The sequence below is a fragment of the Halichondria panicea genome, chromosome 7 (genome assembly GCF_963675165.1).
Source record: "Halichondria panicea chromosome 7, odHalPani1.1, whole genome shotgun sequence".
Classification (NCBI taxonomy): Eukaryota; Metazoa; Porifera; class Demospongiae; order Suberitida; family Halichondriidae; genus Halichondria; species Halichondria panicea.
Genome location: NC_087383.1, coordinates 6960748 through 6976174, shown reverse-complemented (window position 1 = coordinate 6976174; position 15427 = coordinate 6960748). Strand labels below are relative to the sequence as shown.

Sequence of the window (15427 nt, the reverse complement as noted above, 5' to 3'; positions counted from 1 at the left end):
GTTCAGTCGGTAGAGCATCAGACTCTGATCATGGGTTTGAGCCCCACATTGGATGAATTTTTGTTCGCTGGTATTGCCCCTTCTATATGTGCATGTGCTGAACACTACTGGTGATAATGCAGCACACCAATACCAATGAAGCTATATTGTACTAGCAGACTATTACACACATGTATACAGTTACAACAAGTGTTGCAAGCGTGCACTATAATAATATCGTGAACTATAATAATAGTTCGTTTACTAAGTTCAAATATTTTGTAGCCGTGGCTTATGCCCTAGCTCTATTCCATTGTCGAGAAGGCTTGCACACCATTCTGAAGTTAGAAGAGGCTACCTCTACAATGGTCGTATGGTCGTAGTTAAGTTGGAAACACAAATTCAAAGATTTCCCATGGTCTGTACAGAAACCAAGTTCAAACATCCCAACCATACGACCATTATAGAGGTATACAGTAGAATCTTGTTAATCTGGTCACCCTTGGGACCATGCAGCTTGGCCGGAATAGCGAGGTGGCTGTAGCTCAGGAAATAGCCGCGGCTTAAAAACAACCTTACCTCGAATCTAATGACTACTTTTGCGGTTCTTGTCTCGAGGATAATGTAGGATAAGGCATCCTTCTGTTCTCTATTTAAGTGTAATCCAATTTTATTTACTAAACCACACCCATAACGCCATATCCGGCCGTAATATTCGTATAAAATTACATTGAACCTTGTTTGGGACAGCCAGCACTGTCCGGTAAACGGAATAGGGAGTGGCCGTACTTCAGGGTGAGTTTTGTGCAGTAAACATATTATTATAGCTAGCATTCCGTGCCAAGCCAAATGGCCGGTATATCGAGGTGGCCGTACTTCAGAGAGCCGGAATAGCGAGAGTCTACTGTAGATGAGAGCCTCTTCTATAGTTTCAGACTATAATGTGCAAATAAACCTTCTCAATAGAAACATTTTCGTGGACTTAATTTTTGTGTAGGATTACTAACCCACGAAATCCGCAAAAATTAAGCCCCTCGAAAATTTCGCGCTATATACGATAGTACATCGGCGTGGACGGGCAACACCTATTATTATGATTACACATGTAATATATACCATGGCCATGCAGGCCGTATTTTAATCGGCCTGGATTCGAGGCTAATTCCTGACATAATTATACTCACCACTATAGGAGCTGTGACCAGGGATGGACTAACTCCACTGGGACTGGCAGTCAGAGAGGGGCACCTGGACATCATAAAGTTCCTCATCATGAAATGCAATGTGGCTGTCAATGGTAATTAGTTAGTATAGTAATACAATAATTATTATTTTGTGCATAATTATGCTGTACTGGGCTGTCAAATACTAACAATTAAGTAGGTTGTACATTTCTCGGTATTATTGAACACCTTGCTATAACCTACAGTATGCCTTGATTCCTTGATAAGAGGTATAGGGCCTGCACTGCATGGTCACTGTTTTGCATCGTTATTATAGTAACTTGTTAGTGTATAACAATTAAAACATGAGTGTATATACGGAAACCCATGTGGTGGTAGCTATAATAATTATTAATTATATAAAGAGGATGAACGTTCTGATGATCAAAGAGTTATTCAAGTGTATATCTAGCCTGTATACATGCATGTAATTATTATAGTAGCAATCAAACATTTTTTGGCGCTCGCTCTCAGCTTGCACCCACCTTACTAGCTGCATTTCCTAGAAACGCCACTGTGCTCTGACAGGTATAATTATGGTATAGTCTGTGTTTGTATATATAGACTGCTACAGCTGCTCAAGGATCAATGAAGTGCAAACAAGCTTAAGAGTTTCTAATATTAGCTTCGATCCCAGGCCAATCCGTCTCCAATTGAACACTAGGTCGCCTCCTCGGCCTGGTATTGATTGTATCTGGGCGTGTATCTGGGCATGTGCTGTGGTTGCTGTGGTTGTTCAGGTATTCACTCAAAAAGAGTGAATACCTGAGCAAGGTGGAGCGAATAGAAACACTAATAGTGTATGTAATCATACTTACTCCGTAAATCACCGTTAAATCACTTAGAACTCCGTGTCATAGGTATATTCTTTAGCAAGTTTAGTTTGTCATAGATATAGGCTTAGCTAGAGTGTGAGGAGCTGTCTTGTGCGAAGGAAGAAGGATCATCACTCTTGTGAAAGAACAGACCTATGTTCTCAAGTTTCTGCTATCAGTTGGCTACCTTTGATTGACCACACAATTTAATACAAGCGCTTGATTAGACCATTGATTGCCAGATACACTTGGTAGAGTCTATCCTCAGACTCCGGCCATCGATCTCTTGTATACTATGCTCAGGGGTGTCTACAAGTGGCTGGGCCTGGGATGTATTGTCAAAGTGAGCGATATAAATCAATAATACCATTTCATCATTGGAAATTGTACACTATAGCCTATAGCCCAATCTTTGGTATCTGGATCAAGATATGACATTATGGTACTGGAACTGGTGTTGTGTTAGCCTCCTTCACCGGCCTTCAAGGAAGTGCGGCCTGGGATCGAGGCTAGTTTTGTGTGGACCATCACTGTGAGTTACAAAATGTATAGTGGAATGGTGAATTTAAGTTCTAGTATACAGGAGCAAAATGGAACCTTCCCCTCCAACCCCCGTTGTACTCTTCCTAGCTGATGGGTGCGAACTCATTGAAAGAGGATGCCCCAGTGCCACTCGTGTCCTTCCCAAGGGGGCCGATCTTATACAACTACCTGCACTAAAACTACTGACGTGGAATGGCTCTTTCAACACTTGTGGTTGCTATCCTGACCAGTGACGTCAGGATTCTACTGTCTCTTGATGCACTGTGAACACACAATCTTTGTTATGCCACCTGAAGGCTTAGCAGGCATATCCAACGCAGTATTTATTAAGTCTTTCTGGAAGCTCTTTTTTGAGATCTTCGCTTCTAAACATCTGCATTTATTATGGACGCAGTACTGCTGTGCAGTACACTCTACAGATAACAGTATTAATTTCTAGTGTCATTATATCACTGTATTTTTAGCCAACTGTGATGAACTGAAGATCTTACAGTACGTAGCATTCCTCTTGATACTTACCAGTTTCCGGTCACGCCCAGATATACAATCAATACCAGGCCGAGGAGGCGACCTAGCGTTCAATTGGAGACGGTGGGCCTGGGATCGAGGCTAATAATATATAGGCTTCTATAGTAGCGTTTTTTTTGATTGCAATTTTGCGGATTTGCAGTTATAGCTATAATTATAGGTTTATTTACTTGGAATGCCATCGCAGCCTTTCAGAAGAGAGAGTAGCAAAACTCGTCCATGGAGTGTTGCTCTCTACTTAAAGTAGATAATTTTATAGCTCTGCACTATAATTATAATGCTAGCTGGCTTTATTGCATGCAACTATACTACCTAGCTTTTTGTATTAATTGTACCTGTTGTTTTGATGTATCAAATGGGTTCGCCTATATAAGTTAGTTAGTTGACTGTTCATAGCAGCTAGCTATAGCTCTACGCAGGCCGGTCTATTATGGGACTTACCCTGGCATGGGATTTTCCCTATAGTGTTACTGCACAACGTGTAACCGGAAGTGGGCATAACTCCCAAAAATGTTCGTACTGCGCGCTCGTTAATTTGAAACCCCCCTTTTCTTTTTCCTGGATCTGCTACTAAGACAAGTTCAGTCGGTAGAGCATCAGACTCTTAATCTGAGGATCATGGGTTTGAGCCCCACATCGGATGAATTTTTGTTCGCCTATGTGCATGTGCTGAACACCACGGGTGATAATGCAGCGCATGTATACAGTTACAACAAGTATTGCAAGCGTGCACTTGCTAATGCCTCTCGTCATGTTTTTGCTTTCGCTCAAAAGTATTACTATAGAGTGTTATAGAAGAGATAAGTACTTTGCAATGTGTTTTGATTGTTTCACAAGAAAGTGCATACTGATCGTCTTAAATTGCATGTAGCCAAACAATTGGAGAAAACCTTTGTCAAAGGCATAGTCAGTAGTCTGTGAAAGACAGAAATCAATCACAGAAAGTAGTAATAATTATTATCTATAACAAGCAGTCTATCAGAAAAGGTTGGTTTGTGGCTTACCAGGACCTCAACAAAAAAGAAAATTGATTCTGCCAGGATCTGGCGTTCAAAATGGATTCTCTTACACGTGGTATTGAGCGCATGCACATTACATCCAGGAAGAAGGGGTGTGTCTGCAAGTTCCATAATGATTACTAAAATAGCTAGCTTCTTTAGCAGCTCTTTCTTACTCTTGTATCTATAGCTAACAAAAAGCTAGCGCTTTAGTACAAGGCTAACTCGAATAGAAAGTTTGTGCAAACAGATGATGCTATGAAAGATTCCTGAAGAGACTGCAACACAGCCTTCAATGTGAGTCAAACTAGCCATAACTCGAGAATGTTTGCTAATCGACGAATCAAAATCCATGAGAACGTGACTAGAAGCCTATTGTTTTTGTCGCATTACAAGTAACTGTTGAGCAGTTGCAGCTGGAACAGACACACACACAGTCAGCTTTACCGTATGGCTACGCCTCGAGGCATAATTATACACATGGTGTGAAAAAATAGTTGGGAAATGATTTTTGCTATAAAAAGGATGCTGAAAGTTTCATGTCTATAATTATAATTATTTTTAATAATGACTCTTGTAGCTAAAGCGTTCTAATGCAGAGCTATATTATAATTATAGCTAATAAGAATTAAGATGTAATTATACTCAACTGATTTTGCTACGTTAGAGTCTGCAGTCTGCAATAAAATTCAGTGAATTTTAGTTGTGACAAATCAGAGAAAAGCAGCAGAACAGAAGAACGGCGTAGATCATTCATAGCCTTCAATGTATTACTAAGCAAAACTAGTCGAAGCATAATATTTATTTATTAATTTTTGTAAATCCACTTGTTGCCCAGTGAGTGGGCAGATCAAAGCATTCCAGTGCTCAGTATATGGCATGTTGCATCACTGCCATGGCTACCATATATTGCACTGCATTATATGGCATAATGCACTGGATTATATGCACTTGCACTGTGTGTAAATGCAGTAGATTTCTTTAAGAGATATCCATTTGGGACTTATGCTCCACCATCCCAACCAATAACTCATTTGGTTCCTTTTATAGGCTACTACTTTTATAACTACTAGTGGGAAGAAAACCTAAAAATTTACTATGGAATTCAGCAAAACTAATGAATACACTAAATACCTTCAAAACACATGTCTTTTATTACGATTTATATGACCAGTCAGACGAGTTTAACGTCATTGGGCAACAAGTTAGTTATTGCAGGCGCCCTCGTGCAACATGCCATATATTGCACTGGATCACATAATGCCCTCGGGGCCTGCGGCCCTCGGGCATTATACTGCTCCAATGCAATATATGGCATGTTGCACTCTGGCTGGGCAATAACTAATACTGAATATGACTTAGTCTGTCTAGAAGCCTCTTATTCTTATACACTTATTGAGCAGTTGTATATCACTCTACACAGACACACGCACAAACACACTACTGCATGTATACCTCGCTGCGAGGTATATAATTATAGCGTAGTATTCGTTGAACTGAGTTATGATGCCTCTGTGTGCTTGCACAGCGAGGTATATACGCTGATGTGTGTGTGTGTGTGTGTGTGTGTGTGTGTCTAGAGTGCTGTAACTTGTAATACAGCCGTTCAAGGATCTGTATAATTATAGTGTGGATGTACAAAATATTACTTTAAGTTAGTTTCGTAGTACTGTATAGAACTCATTTATAAATGTATTTTAAGCACTGCATGTTTTTTGTATTGTATACCAGTGCTTTTCCATATGCAAATAATTGTCAGTTTATCTATAATAATTATGAGCTATGGTTGTAGCTATAATTATATGCTGTATGAAGGAAGTATTGACTGCTGAAGGTGGGTCAGAGCACCACCATCGCCACTTAAAGATCATATCAGGAGGGTTTGCTTGCCAAATTATATATAGGGGTATATGGCCAAGGGACTGTTGAGTCAAGGAGGTCTGAAGTAACTGGTACTAAGTTCCATATGCAGACTGTTATATACATCGTAAAATAGTAGTGATCACTATTATTTTACGATGTATAATTATAACAGTCTGCATGTATAATAATAATCAGAACTGAAGAGGGTCACTACCATTGAAGTATATTATATAGAAAGGTCTGAGAGTGTCTAGTCTGCTATATCTTGGACCATCACCAAGATATAGCAGTTAACGGTTTCTGGGGAAGCACATTCGAAAGAAATACTTTACTTTGACGTTCTCCTTGACCAGACATGCCCAACTTTCGTCTGCGTACAGAAAACATGAACACATGTAGAATTCAGAATAACACTTAATAATTATTTAGCTGTAATAGCAACATCATTTGCATGCATTTTCTCCTTTACATTAATTTCTCTCAACATTTTTATCTCTCTAGTAAATACACATGTGATCTTTGCCAGAACGCAATAGTTAGATCGCAAAGGGTCAACTTTTCTGCTGGTTTGGTTCGTTCACAAAGGTTTTTCACTAGCAAATATTCTAGTAATACGGTATATATGGCAAGTCTATTTGCTATCAAATGCTGCATGCGTGCTACTGTGAAAAATCTCTCTTATTTTTGTTTTTAACTCGTTCAATACAAGTAATAGTTGTGACACACGAAAATATGCCCATCTTGAATAAACGCCCATCCCCTCTTTTGCTTCAAAGTTCTTGCACGAGGGTATTTTCACTCGATTATAAGAATAAAGAGTTGAGCATGCGCAGTAGCTGAATGCCACATGCTCACTATTAATTTTAGTGTCTGACAGAAGATAGAAAGTTTTAGGTAGTATTTATACTGTATTATCATAAAACCAAAAATAATATTGTCTTGTTGGTTACGTTAGCTGATTATCATTGCTTGATTATGTGCATTCGTATCGAGCTAGGGACTCAGGTAGCCTCGATCCCAGGCCGAGTTTTCGCTTTTATAACGGTTAGGCGAACAACTGGGCCTGGTACTAGTTGTCTGCGCATGCGTCAAATTTTCATTGTATATTTGTGGTCGGCAAAAATATTTAATAAATCAATAATCGAAATTTGTACACAGAAAATGCACAGAGTGAGTACACAAAAGATGCACATAGGGAGCTGATTCACAAAGGCCTGGGGAGTTGCCAGTTGTGCTGCAGCACAATTACAGTGACCCAGGGCAACTTCAGGATGATTGAATGCCTTCAAATTACGTTTCAAAAAGATTTAGCAAGCTGCTGGACTTCTCTAATTCTAGGCCCCAACTCGTAACTCATTGCTTGAGAAAACGTAGATTCTCTTGATGTCTCTGAGCTACCCAGCAACGCTCGAATGAGCAGGTCATACTCCAGTCCTGTGTCTGTGAGTATAGGACAATAATTATTAAAAGAAACCAAAGACGGTTAAACCCTTACCTCAAACTGTCCAGTCTCGTCCGTTAGTATAGCCAAGAGGAGCACTGTTGGGATAGCTGGATATTAGCCATTGCTCCTGTACAGAGAAGTAGACATTTTAAATACGTGTAGATCTATACATATTAAATTTCTCGGTTATAGTGTCATTGTCGACGAGCTGATGATGGCAGCACCAAGTTCTCTAGCTCACACTCTTCACTTGATCCACCATATTAATGATGAAACTATAGTCTACCTACATTCTTGCCAAACATGAACAAGACTTGATAGCATAGCCGGCCATAGGGCCCACACAAAAATATCTGACCTTAACAAGCTTGACAAAGCTTTATACCTCTTCCCTTGTTGTTCAGTCTTCAGAATAAGCTTCAGAGAAGAGAGAAGCTTCAGCTAAGAGCCATTCCAATCGATTCCAATAATGATAAAACGGGAACTGACTTCTAGTACACGATAGTACACGAATATAAATGTCACGAAAGTGAACAAGAATATCCATTCGTCAGAATCTGACGAACGATTGACGCATGCGCAGACAACTAGTACCAGGCCCAGTTGTTCGCCTAACCGTTATAAAAGCGAAAACTCGGCCTGGGATCGAGGCTAGGGACTCAGGGTGCTGAAACACCCCCTATAAGCTTGGGAACTATTAGTAATCAAGTTTGTACAATAATTATTATTATAGCTTGATCTTGATAAGGCCTCGTATTCAATTTGTGTATTATCGTAGTAATAATTATAACAAGAGTGTACGGAAACCCATGTGGTGGTTAGAGAGGATGGACGTTCTGATGATCAAAATTCTATTACACATGTAAAGTCTATATACATGCATCTATAGGCATTGAGTGTTTGTCGGCAATTCTTAGATATCATTATAAGCAGAAGAAAAGTCTCGAGTAACAAGCGATTTGACTAGATTTTGGTTATGCGGTGGGCGGTATGAAATCATAACCGCGGCTATTCGGTTAATTGGGACTGTGCAGGTTGATCTCGAATCTAATGACTAATTTGCGACTTTGTCTTGAATTGTTATGCTCTCCAGGAGCGTAGCCAGGATTTTTTTGGAAGAGGGGGCAAAACCTATCAGCCGCGCAGCGCCTAAATTTTGACCGGAAGCCACGCCTCTTAATTATGACGTCATAATTGATTTCTCTATTTAGTTGGGTGTGGCCTGATGTTTAGAAAGCTAGTTTAGCAAAGAACAAGAACTGTCTATAGATTTAGACCAGAATAGCTCACAGTTTAGGGACTAAATCGTTTTGCTTGCCTACTAGCTAGCTAACTGCAGCAAGATTGAGTAGAAAGGGAGTGCTCAGCAAGATAATCAGCTACACTAACCTGAGCTGAGTAGTAGAGATCCAGAAAAAGGGGGGGCATTTGCCCCCTTTGCCACCCCCTGCCTACGCCACTGCTCTCTATTTAAACTTTCATACTTCAAATCACACCCAAAACGTCATATCCGGCTGTAATAAACGTACATTAAAAACCTAGCTTGGGGCAGCCAGAACTACAGTATATACGGAGGCATGGCCGCACTTCAGGTCTGATCAAGCTAGCAATTTATAACGACTGGTATATTGAAGTGACTACTTAATTCAGAGACCCTGATGTGAGACCCTGATGTAGAATCATACATGCAGTATAGGCTTGTTAATTTGTAAAAATAATTATGAGGTTATCAATTAAGCCCTTGCTCTTGTGACCATATCCAGTAGACTGCATGTGATCCATTTTGCGCTGAACATTCTATCATGCATGCATATTTATTATCGTAGTATATTCACAGTGCAATTGTTGTTCTCACCTCAGATTCTGCACAAGTAGTTCGTATCCTAGAGCTGACACTGAAAGATGAAGGTGATGTAACCACCAAAGTTAACGGTGAGATTCATTATTAGTTGTACACTGAGTGGCGGTCATTTACTGACTAGCAACAGATGCTCCTTTTGTTATAGTATTAATCCACCCCTCACAAGGGTCTATAGTGCTTCATATTAACCACTTTTTATCGTTTTCTCCAGAGAACAATCGACTTCTTATTGCTTGCAAATTTAGGTACACTGCAATTGTCTGTTATCTGATCAATCAGTGCAATGTGGATGTCAATAGTGAGTGAATATCTTTGTACGCTGATTGCTAATGGCATGCATCACTTTACCTTTCTACCTACCCATTAATTGTGTATGTCTCAACAATGATATCTTATACCTTATGCAATGTTAGGCCCCCCATAACTCATTGTGTATGTCTTGAGTATAATTATATATACACCACTTACTGTGGGTATAGTTGGGTAGGTGCAGTATGGGACATGTAGAGGTGTTCAGGCAATAGTTGTTGGTGACGTTCATTAGTTATGGTTTCTGAGACAATGTATTGTGCATTCCTGACACTGTCCTGACTCACCACTATATATATAGGAGCTGTGACCAGTGATGGACTAACTCCACTGGGAATGGCAGTCAGAGAGGGGAAGCTGGACACTATCAAGTACCTCATCACAGAGTGCAATGTGGATATCAATAGTAAGTTAGTATACGCATGCATGCACTGTAATGACATATATTACTTGACCTTTCTATATCCCAACCCATTGCGTGTACGTCTCAAATGATACTTTACAGTAGCAGCCAATATAAAGTACCCGTTCCGTTTACGTAGTACGTCCGTAGTACGCGTATAATGCGTTTTTTTTTATTCAACCATTGTCATACCCATGCATGCAGCTCTGCACGCAGCTATATATAGCTATATAATTATTGTAAAGTTATAGTTAGCTGTATAATTATATAGATATTAGCGTTTTCTAACCTTGCAGAACAGAGATAGGACTCATATTTATATAATTATAGAGACTGCAGACATTAATATCTTTTTAATGAGAAGTGTGAATGGTGCGTTATAATTATGTATAGATCAAGAGCTATAGGCTTAATTGCAGCTAGACATAAGCCATAGCATAGCTAAGTACTTGAGATGACTAGGATTGTCTCTTTGTTTGCTACTTTTCTACAACGTACTTGCAACATGTAACGGTAAATAAACGGTACAGTAAATTTCAACGTTTTTAATAATTATGATGGTGTAAAAACAGAAACGTTATGAAACGTACTACGGGTGTGCTACGTAAACGGAACGGGTACTTTATATTGATCGCTACACTCCAAAAACACTTTTGTTAATTTAACAAACAAAAGTTTGTCCCGGTGATGAATCTCACATGACAGAATAATATTTGTTAGAATGACAAAGGTAAAACAACCTACAATGTTTTGTCATTCAAGCAAAGAAATTATGTCAAAACAACAAAGTATTATGTCATCTGAATTTCACCAATTTATTGTACTTCTATGTCAAAATAGCAAAGTGAATGCTGAATTAACACTGCTATAAAGTGAATTTCTTTGTTAAATTAACACTATACCTTTGTCATTTAATTAGTTGTTTTCTCGCGCACGTACGCACATGCAGAAGGTCAAACGGTATTAGAACAATGAGTTTATGATAGAATAAGATCACTGAATCACATGACATGCAGCACAATAATTTCTTTTGTCAGTAAATTGTTTTTAGTGTTCATCGCTTAGCGTTTCTTGAAATTCCAGTACAGTGAACTGCAGGCGTTTCGTTTGGTTTCATGAACGCTACATCCCTCAGATCATTTTCGTCACAATAAGCCCCTACAGAACAAAAGATTGAAGTCACTATGGTTACCAACACATATGTAGTGCAAAATGTAAATAGTATAAGCTATCACCCCCATGGACGAAGTTGACCAGTGTAACTGACACGTGAGGACACATATACACACAAACTCGTAAATCAGTATGCTATAGCTATCACCCCATGGACGAAGTTGACCAGTCGAAACCAGTGTAACTGACACGTGAGGACACATACACACAAAATCGTAAATCAGTATGCTAGCTATCACCCCATGGACAAAGTTGACCAGTCGAAACCAGTGTAACTGACACATGAGGACACATACACACAAACTCGTAAATCAGTATGCTAGCTATCACCCCATGGACGAAGTTGACCAGTCAAAACCAGTGTAACTGACACATGAGGACACATACACACAAACTCGTAAATCAGTATGCTAGCTATCACCCCATGGACGAAGTTGACCAGTCGAAACCAGTGTAACTGACACGTGAGGACACATACACACAAACTAGTAAATTACAATGCTAGCTATCACCCCATGGACGAAGTTGATCAGTCGAAACCAGTGTAACTGACACGTGAGGACACATACACACAAACTGGTAAATTACAATGCTAGCTATCACCCCATGGATGAAGTTGACCAGTCGAAACCAGTGTCACTGACGCATGAGGACACATACACACAAACTCGTAAATCAGTATGCTAGCTATCACCCCATGGACGAAGTTGACCAGTCGAAACCAGTGTAACTGACACATGAGGACACATACACACAAACTCGTAAATCAGTATGCTAGCTATCACCCCATGGACGAAGTTGACCGGTTGAAACCAGTGTAACTGACACGTGAGGACACATACACACAAACTACAATGCTAGCTATCACCCCATGGACGAAGTTGACCAGTCGAAACCAGTGTAACTGACGCATGAGGACACATACACACAAACTCGTAAATCAGTATGCTAGCTATCACCCCATGGACGAAGTTGACCAGTCGAAACCAGTGTAACTGACACGTGAGGACACATACACACAAACTGGTAAATTACAATGCTAGCTATCACCCCATGGACGAAGTTGACCAGTCGAAACCAGTGTAACTGACGCATGAGGACACATACACACAAACTGGTAAATTACAATGCTAGCTATCACCCCATGGACAAAGTTGACCAGTCGAAACCAGTGTATCTGACGCGTGAGGACACATACACACAAACTCGTAAATCAGTATGCTAGCTATCACCCCATGGACGAAGTTGACCAGTTGAAACCAGTGCATGAAGACACAAACTCGTAAATCAGTATGCTACAAATGAAGGTCGAAACCAGGCCAGGGACAGTTGCCCTCTAGCTAGCTATATAGTTTTATGGAATCTGACATAACTTGCAAGTCGTTTCTTTGAAGTCGATGAAGGTGGTTAAGTAGACTCCTAGCTGGTACACATTGTGGGGCCGAGGTACGGTAAAATCTGCAGCTGGTAGCTGTAGTAAAGCCACAATAGCTTAGTCTGAAAGGGGGGATCCATGGCACCCTGGGATCCCCCCCTGGATCCGCCACTGGGGGTGGTCAGTTGTTAGGTAATGATGATGTCATGGTACCCCCAGGATCTGGGCTACCTGTAGGAAATAGTTGCAAGTGATTACAATGCATTGTTCATGAGATATGTATTTTTGAAGAAAAATGTGTATTTATTCTGTATTTTTTTTTTTTAATTAAAGCCGGGAAAGGGTTAATGGTGCTATATAATTTGTAGTTGTTTTATTTCGTTGCTGTGAATGTTGGATAATTTGAATAATATATAGGTGTCATCAATTTGAATGAAAGCACCGCATGCAGGTGCTCATGCATGCATGCCTCGGTGGAGATGCCAAAGCTACATAACATAAAGCTTATACACGTATAGTATGCGGTACACATGATGAACATTTTTTAATTTGCATGCTGCATGCAAACTCAAAGAGTGGGTAATGATCGACCTTGTTTGTTGTTAAAAACGATCGATGCCAAAAGTTCAAGCCAAGGTTAATAGCTGCATCAGTAGAGCCTTGCAGCTCTCTTCTCAGTGTTGCAGTTACCAATAGCTAGCGTTCTAGTGCAGAGCTAACTATACTAAGTAGAGTAGCAACACTCCATGGACAAATTTCGCTACGCACTCTTCTGAAAAGGCTGTAATGGCATTCCAAGTAAGCATTATTTTGCAAATCTACAAATTAAAATCCAAGTAAACATAATACTCTTACTTGCACTTGATTCATCCTTGAGCAGCTGTAGCAGTCTACACAGACACACACACACACAGATCTAGACACACACACACACAAACACACTACCATATACCTCGCTTGCGCATGCGCACCGAGGCATAATGAGCCCAAGCAGCAGAAAAGTTTACCCTTTGCGATGTAACTATTGCGTTCTGGTAAGGATCGTGTGTATTTACTAGTAGATTTTGCGATTTTATTATTGCGAATTGATCAACCCTCGCAAAGTTCACATATAATTATGTTTGATGCTCGCAATACATTCTATACTAGCTATAATTGTTCAATAAAATACGAAAGGAATGGAGGAATATAGAGGTATAGAGTTAGCAAAAAGGAGAGCATGTATAATTATATCAGGAAGTCGTGTGAGGGTAGAAGGACGGTAGAAGGGTGAAAATGAGTGTGGGTATGCAGTGCTAGAGATGTTCTACCAGTCTAGATTGTGTATTTAGATTCTATCCATAGAATATCTAATATATTTTTCTTGTGTCCTAGATCTAAACTAATAGCTTAGTCATCATCACCAGAGCTGGCCACGCTGGTTCCATGACTTTGCATGCAGTAGCTTGTTGGCAGTGTCTCAGTATACATTGTCAAGTCTTATAATTATTATTAAGTGTGAATGCGTGGGAGAATACCTTACGTCCCGATTGTGGGCTACATATCTCCCACGTTCATAAATATCCTTGTGGATCACGCCATTTCCTAAACCAGGCCCTTACTTTTTCTAACTGTACCCTAATTTCCATGCTGCCTTATTTTGCTATTCTTTTTTATTTATGGATGAACAACAGCAAGAAAAAAAGGCCTGGGAACGAGGCTAAGATTAGTGACCGTTTGATAATGGCTCCAATATCTTTGTAGTACAACCTCAGGGAAGTTCTATAGGGCAGCTAAACAACGACGCTTATAATTATTGAGTGAGAGGACAGTGATTGGGATCATAGGAATCTACTTTTCAGAGATCAAGCTATAAATAAAGAGCATGTATGGAGAGCCAGAGGAAGAAGCTCCTGAGCATAATTATAATTATAATTATAGATCAAGGCTCCTGGACCTTGTAAGTAACTATAATATAGAACATCTTAATTATGTGGATCATAATTATAGCTATATATATATAGGAATCTATACTTTTCAGAGATCAAGCTATAACATGGAGAGCCATAGAAAAAGCTTATAGACCAAGTCCTGCACCTGTATAGAACATCATAATTATAATTATGTGGTCTTGATAGCTTAGTCCAGTTAGTACACAAATGGACGTGAAGTGACAAAATAATGTGAGACTAGCTATATATAGCACAAAGTGGTCGGTTAATAATTTGAAATGTGCAGTCCTTAATTCTCACTCTAAAGTAGCCACAGTAGCTTGTCTCTTGCTTGCTTGCTAGAGCTAGCTATCATAGCATGATATGCTAGCCTCCTTCACCGGCCACTTCCCTGATGTGAAGTGCGGCCTGGAATCGAGGCTTAGCATGATACATGCATGCACTGGTTTTATCACAAATTTGGCTATTTCAATGATATCTGTTTTTTTCATGACATTTCCTGTTTTTTTATCTTATTGAACACAAGCCACGTGATAATTCTGCCCGGTCAATAATTTTATGACCGAACGTTGGAATCTCTGGTCAATCTTCTAGCTATTATTGACCCATTATAATCCTCACTGAAAAGGGCGTCTGCCGATACAACCTCGCAGAGAAGTTTCTGCAGATCCTGATTGAACCGTGTCACCGTGAGAACATTGAGAACACTTATTAAGTGTCTTTAGTCTCTTTGTGCCTTCATATACAATATTGTTTATGTACATAATTGTGAAAAAATTACTAGTTAGTGGGGGTGGTCAGTTGATAGGTAATGATGATAGTGTCAAGATAGCTGGGGTCTGGGTGACTATAGTTACAAGTGATTTTAATGTATTCATAAGATATGGATTTTTTAAGAAAAATGTGTCTGTATTTTGAGCTGGGAAAGGTTAACTGTCATGTTGAAAGGTCTGCTCCCTCTGGCCCTGTTTGTGGCTCTCTG

At 39.7% G+C, this 15427-nt stretch overlaps 1 protein-coding gene and 2 long non-coding RNA genes across 3 annotated transcripts in view; 1 reads left to right on the top strand and 2 right to left on the bottom strand.

The window, feature by feature from the left end:
- The window catches only part of LOC135338443 (uncharacterized), a 90561-nt gene that overhangs the window by 70794 nt on the left and 4340 nt on the right, over positions 1-15427 (top strand). Inside the window, exons 10-12 of the mRNA XM_064534563.1 lie at positions 9254-9325; positions 9466-9552; positions 9865-9969. Of these exons, the coding sequence (XP_064390633.1) occupies positions 9254-9325; positions 9466-9552; positions 9865-9969 (264 nt within the window). The remainder of the gene's footprint in view (positions 1-9253; positions 9326-9465; positions 9553-9864; positions 9970-15427) is intronic.
- LOC135338582 (uncharacterized) lies at positions 7288-8054 on the bottom strand. The gene is made up of 2 exons (XR_010395614.1): positions 7445-8054; positions 7288-7389 (listed from the first exon to the last, which is right to left on the bottom strand). It is a non-coding gene; the product is annotated as an uncharacterized LOC135338582 (long non-coding RNA).
- Positions 10939-12600, bottom strand: LOC135338650 (uncharacterized). Its single transcript, XR_010395695.1, has 2 exons — positions 12517-12600; positions 10939-11124 (listed from the first exon to the last, which is right to left on the bottom strand). It is a non-coding gene; the product is annotated as an uncharacterized LOC135338650 (long non-coding RNA).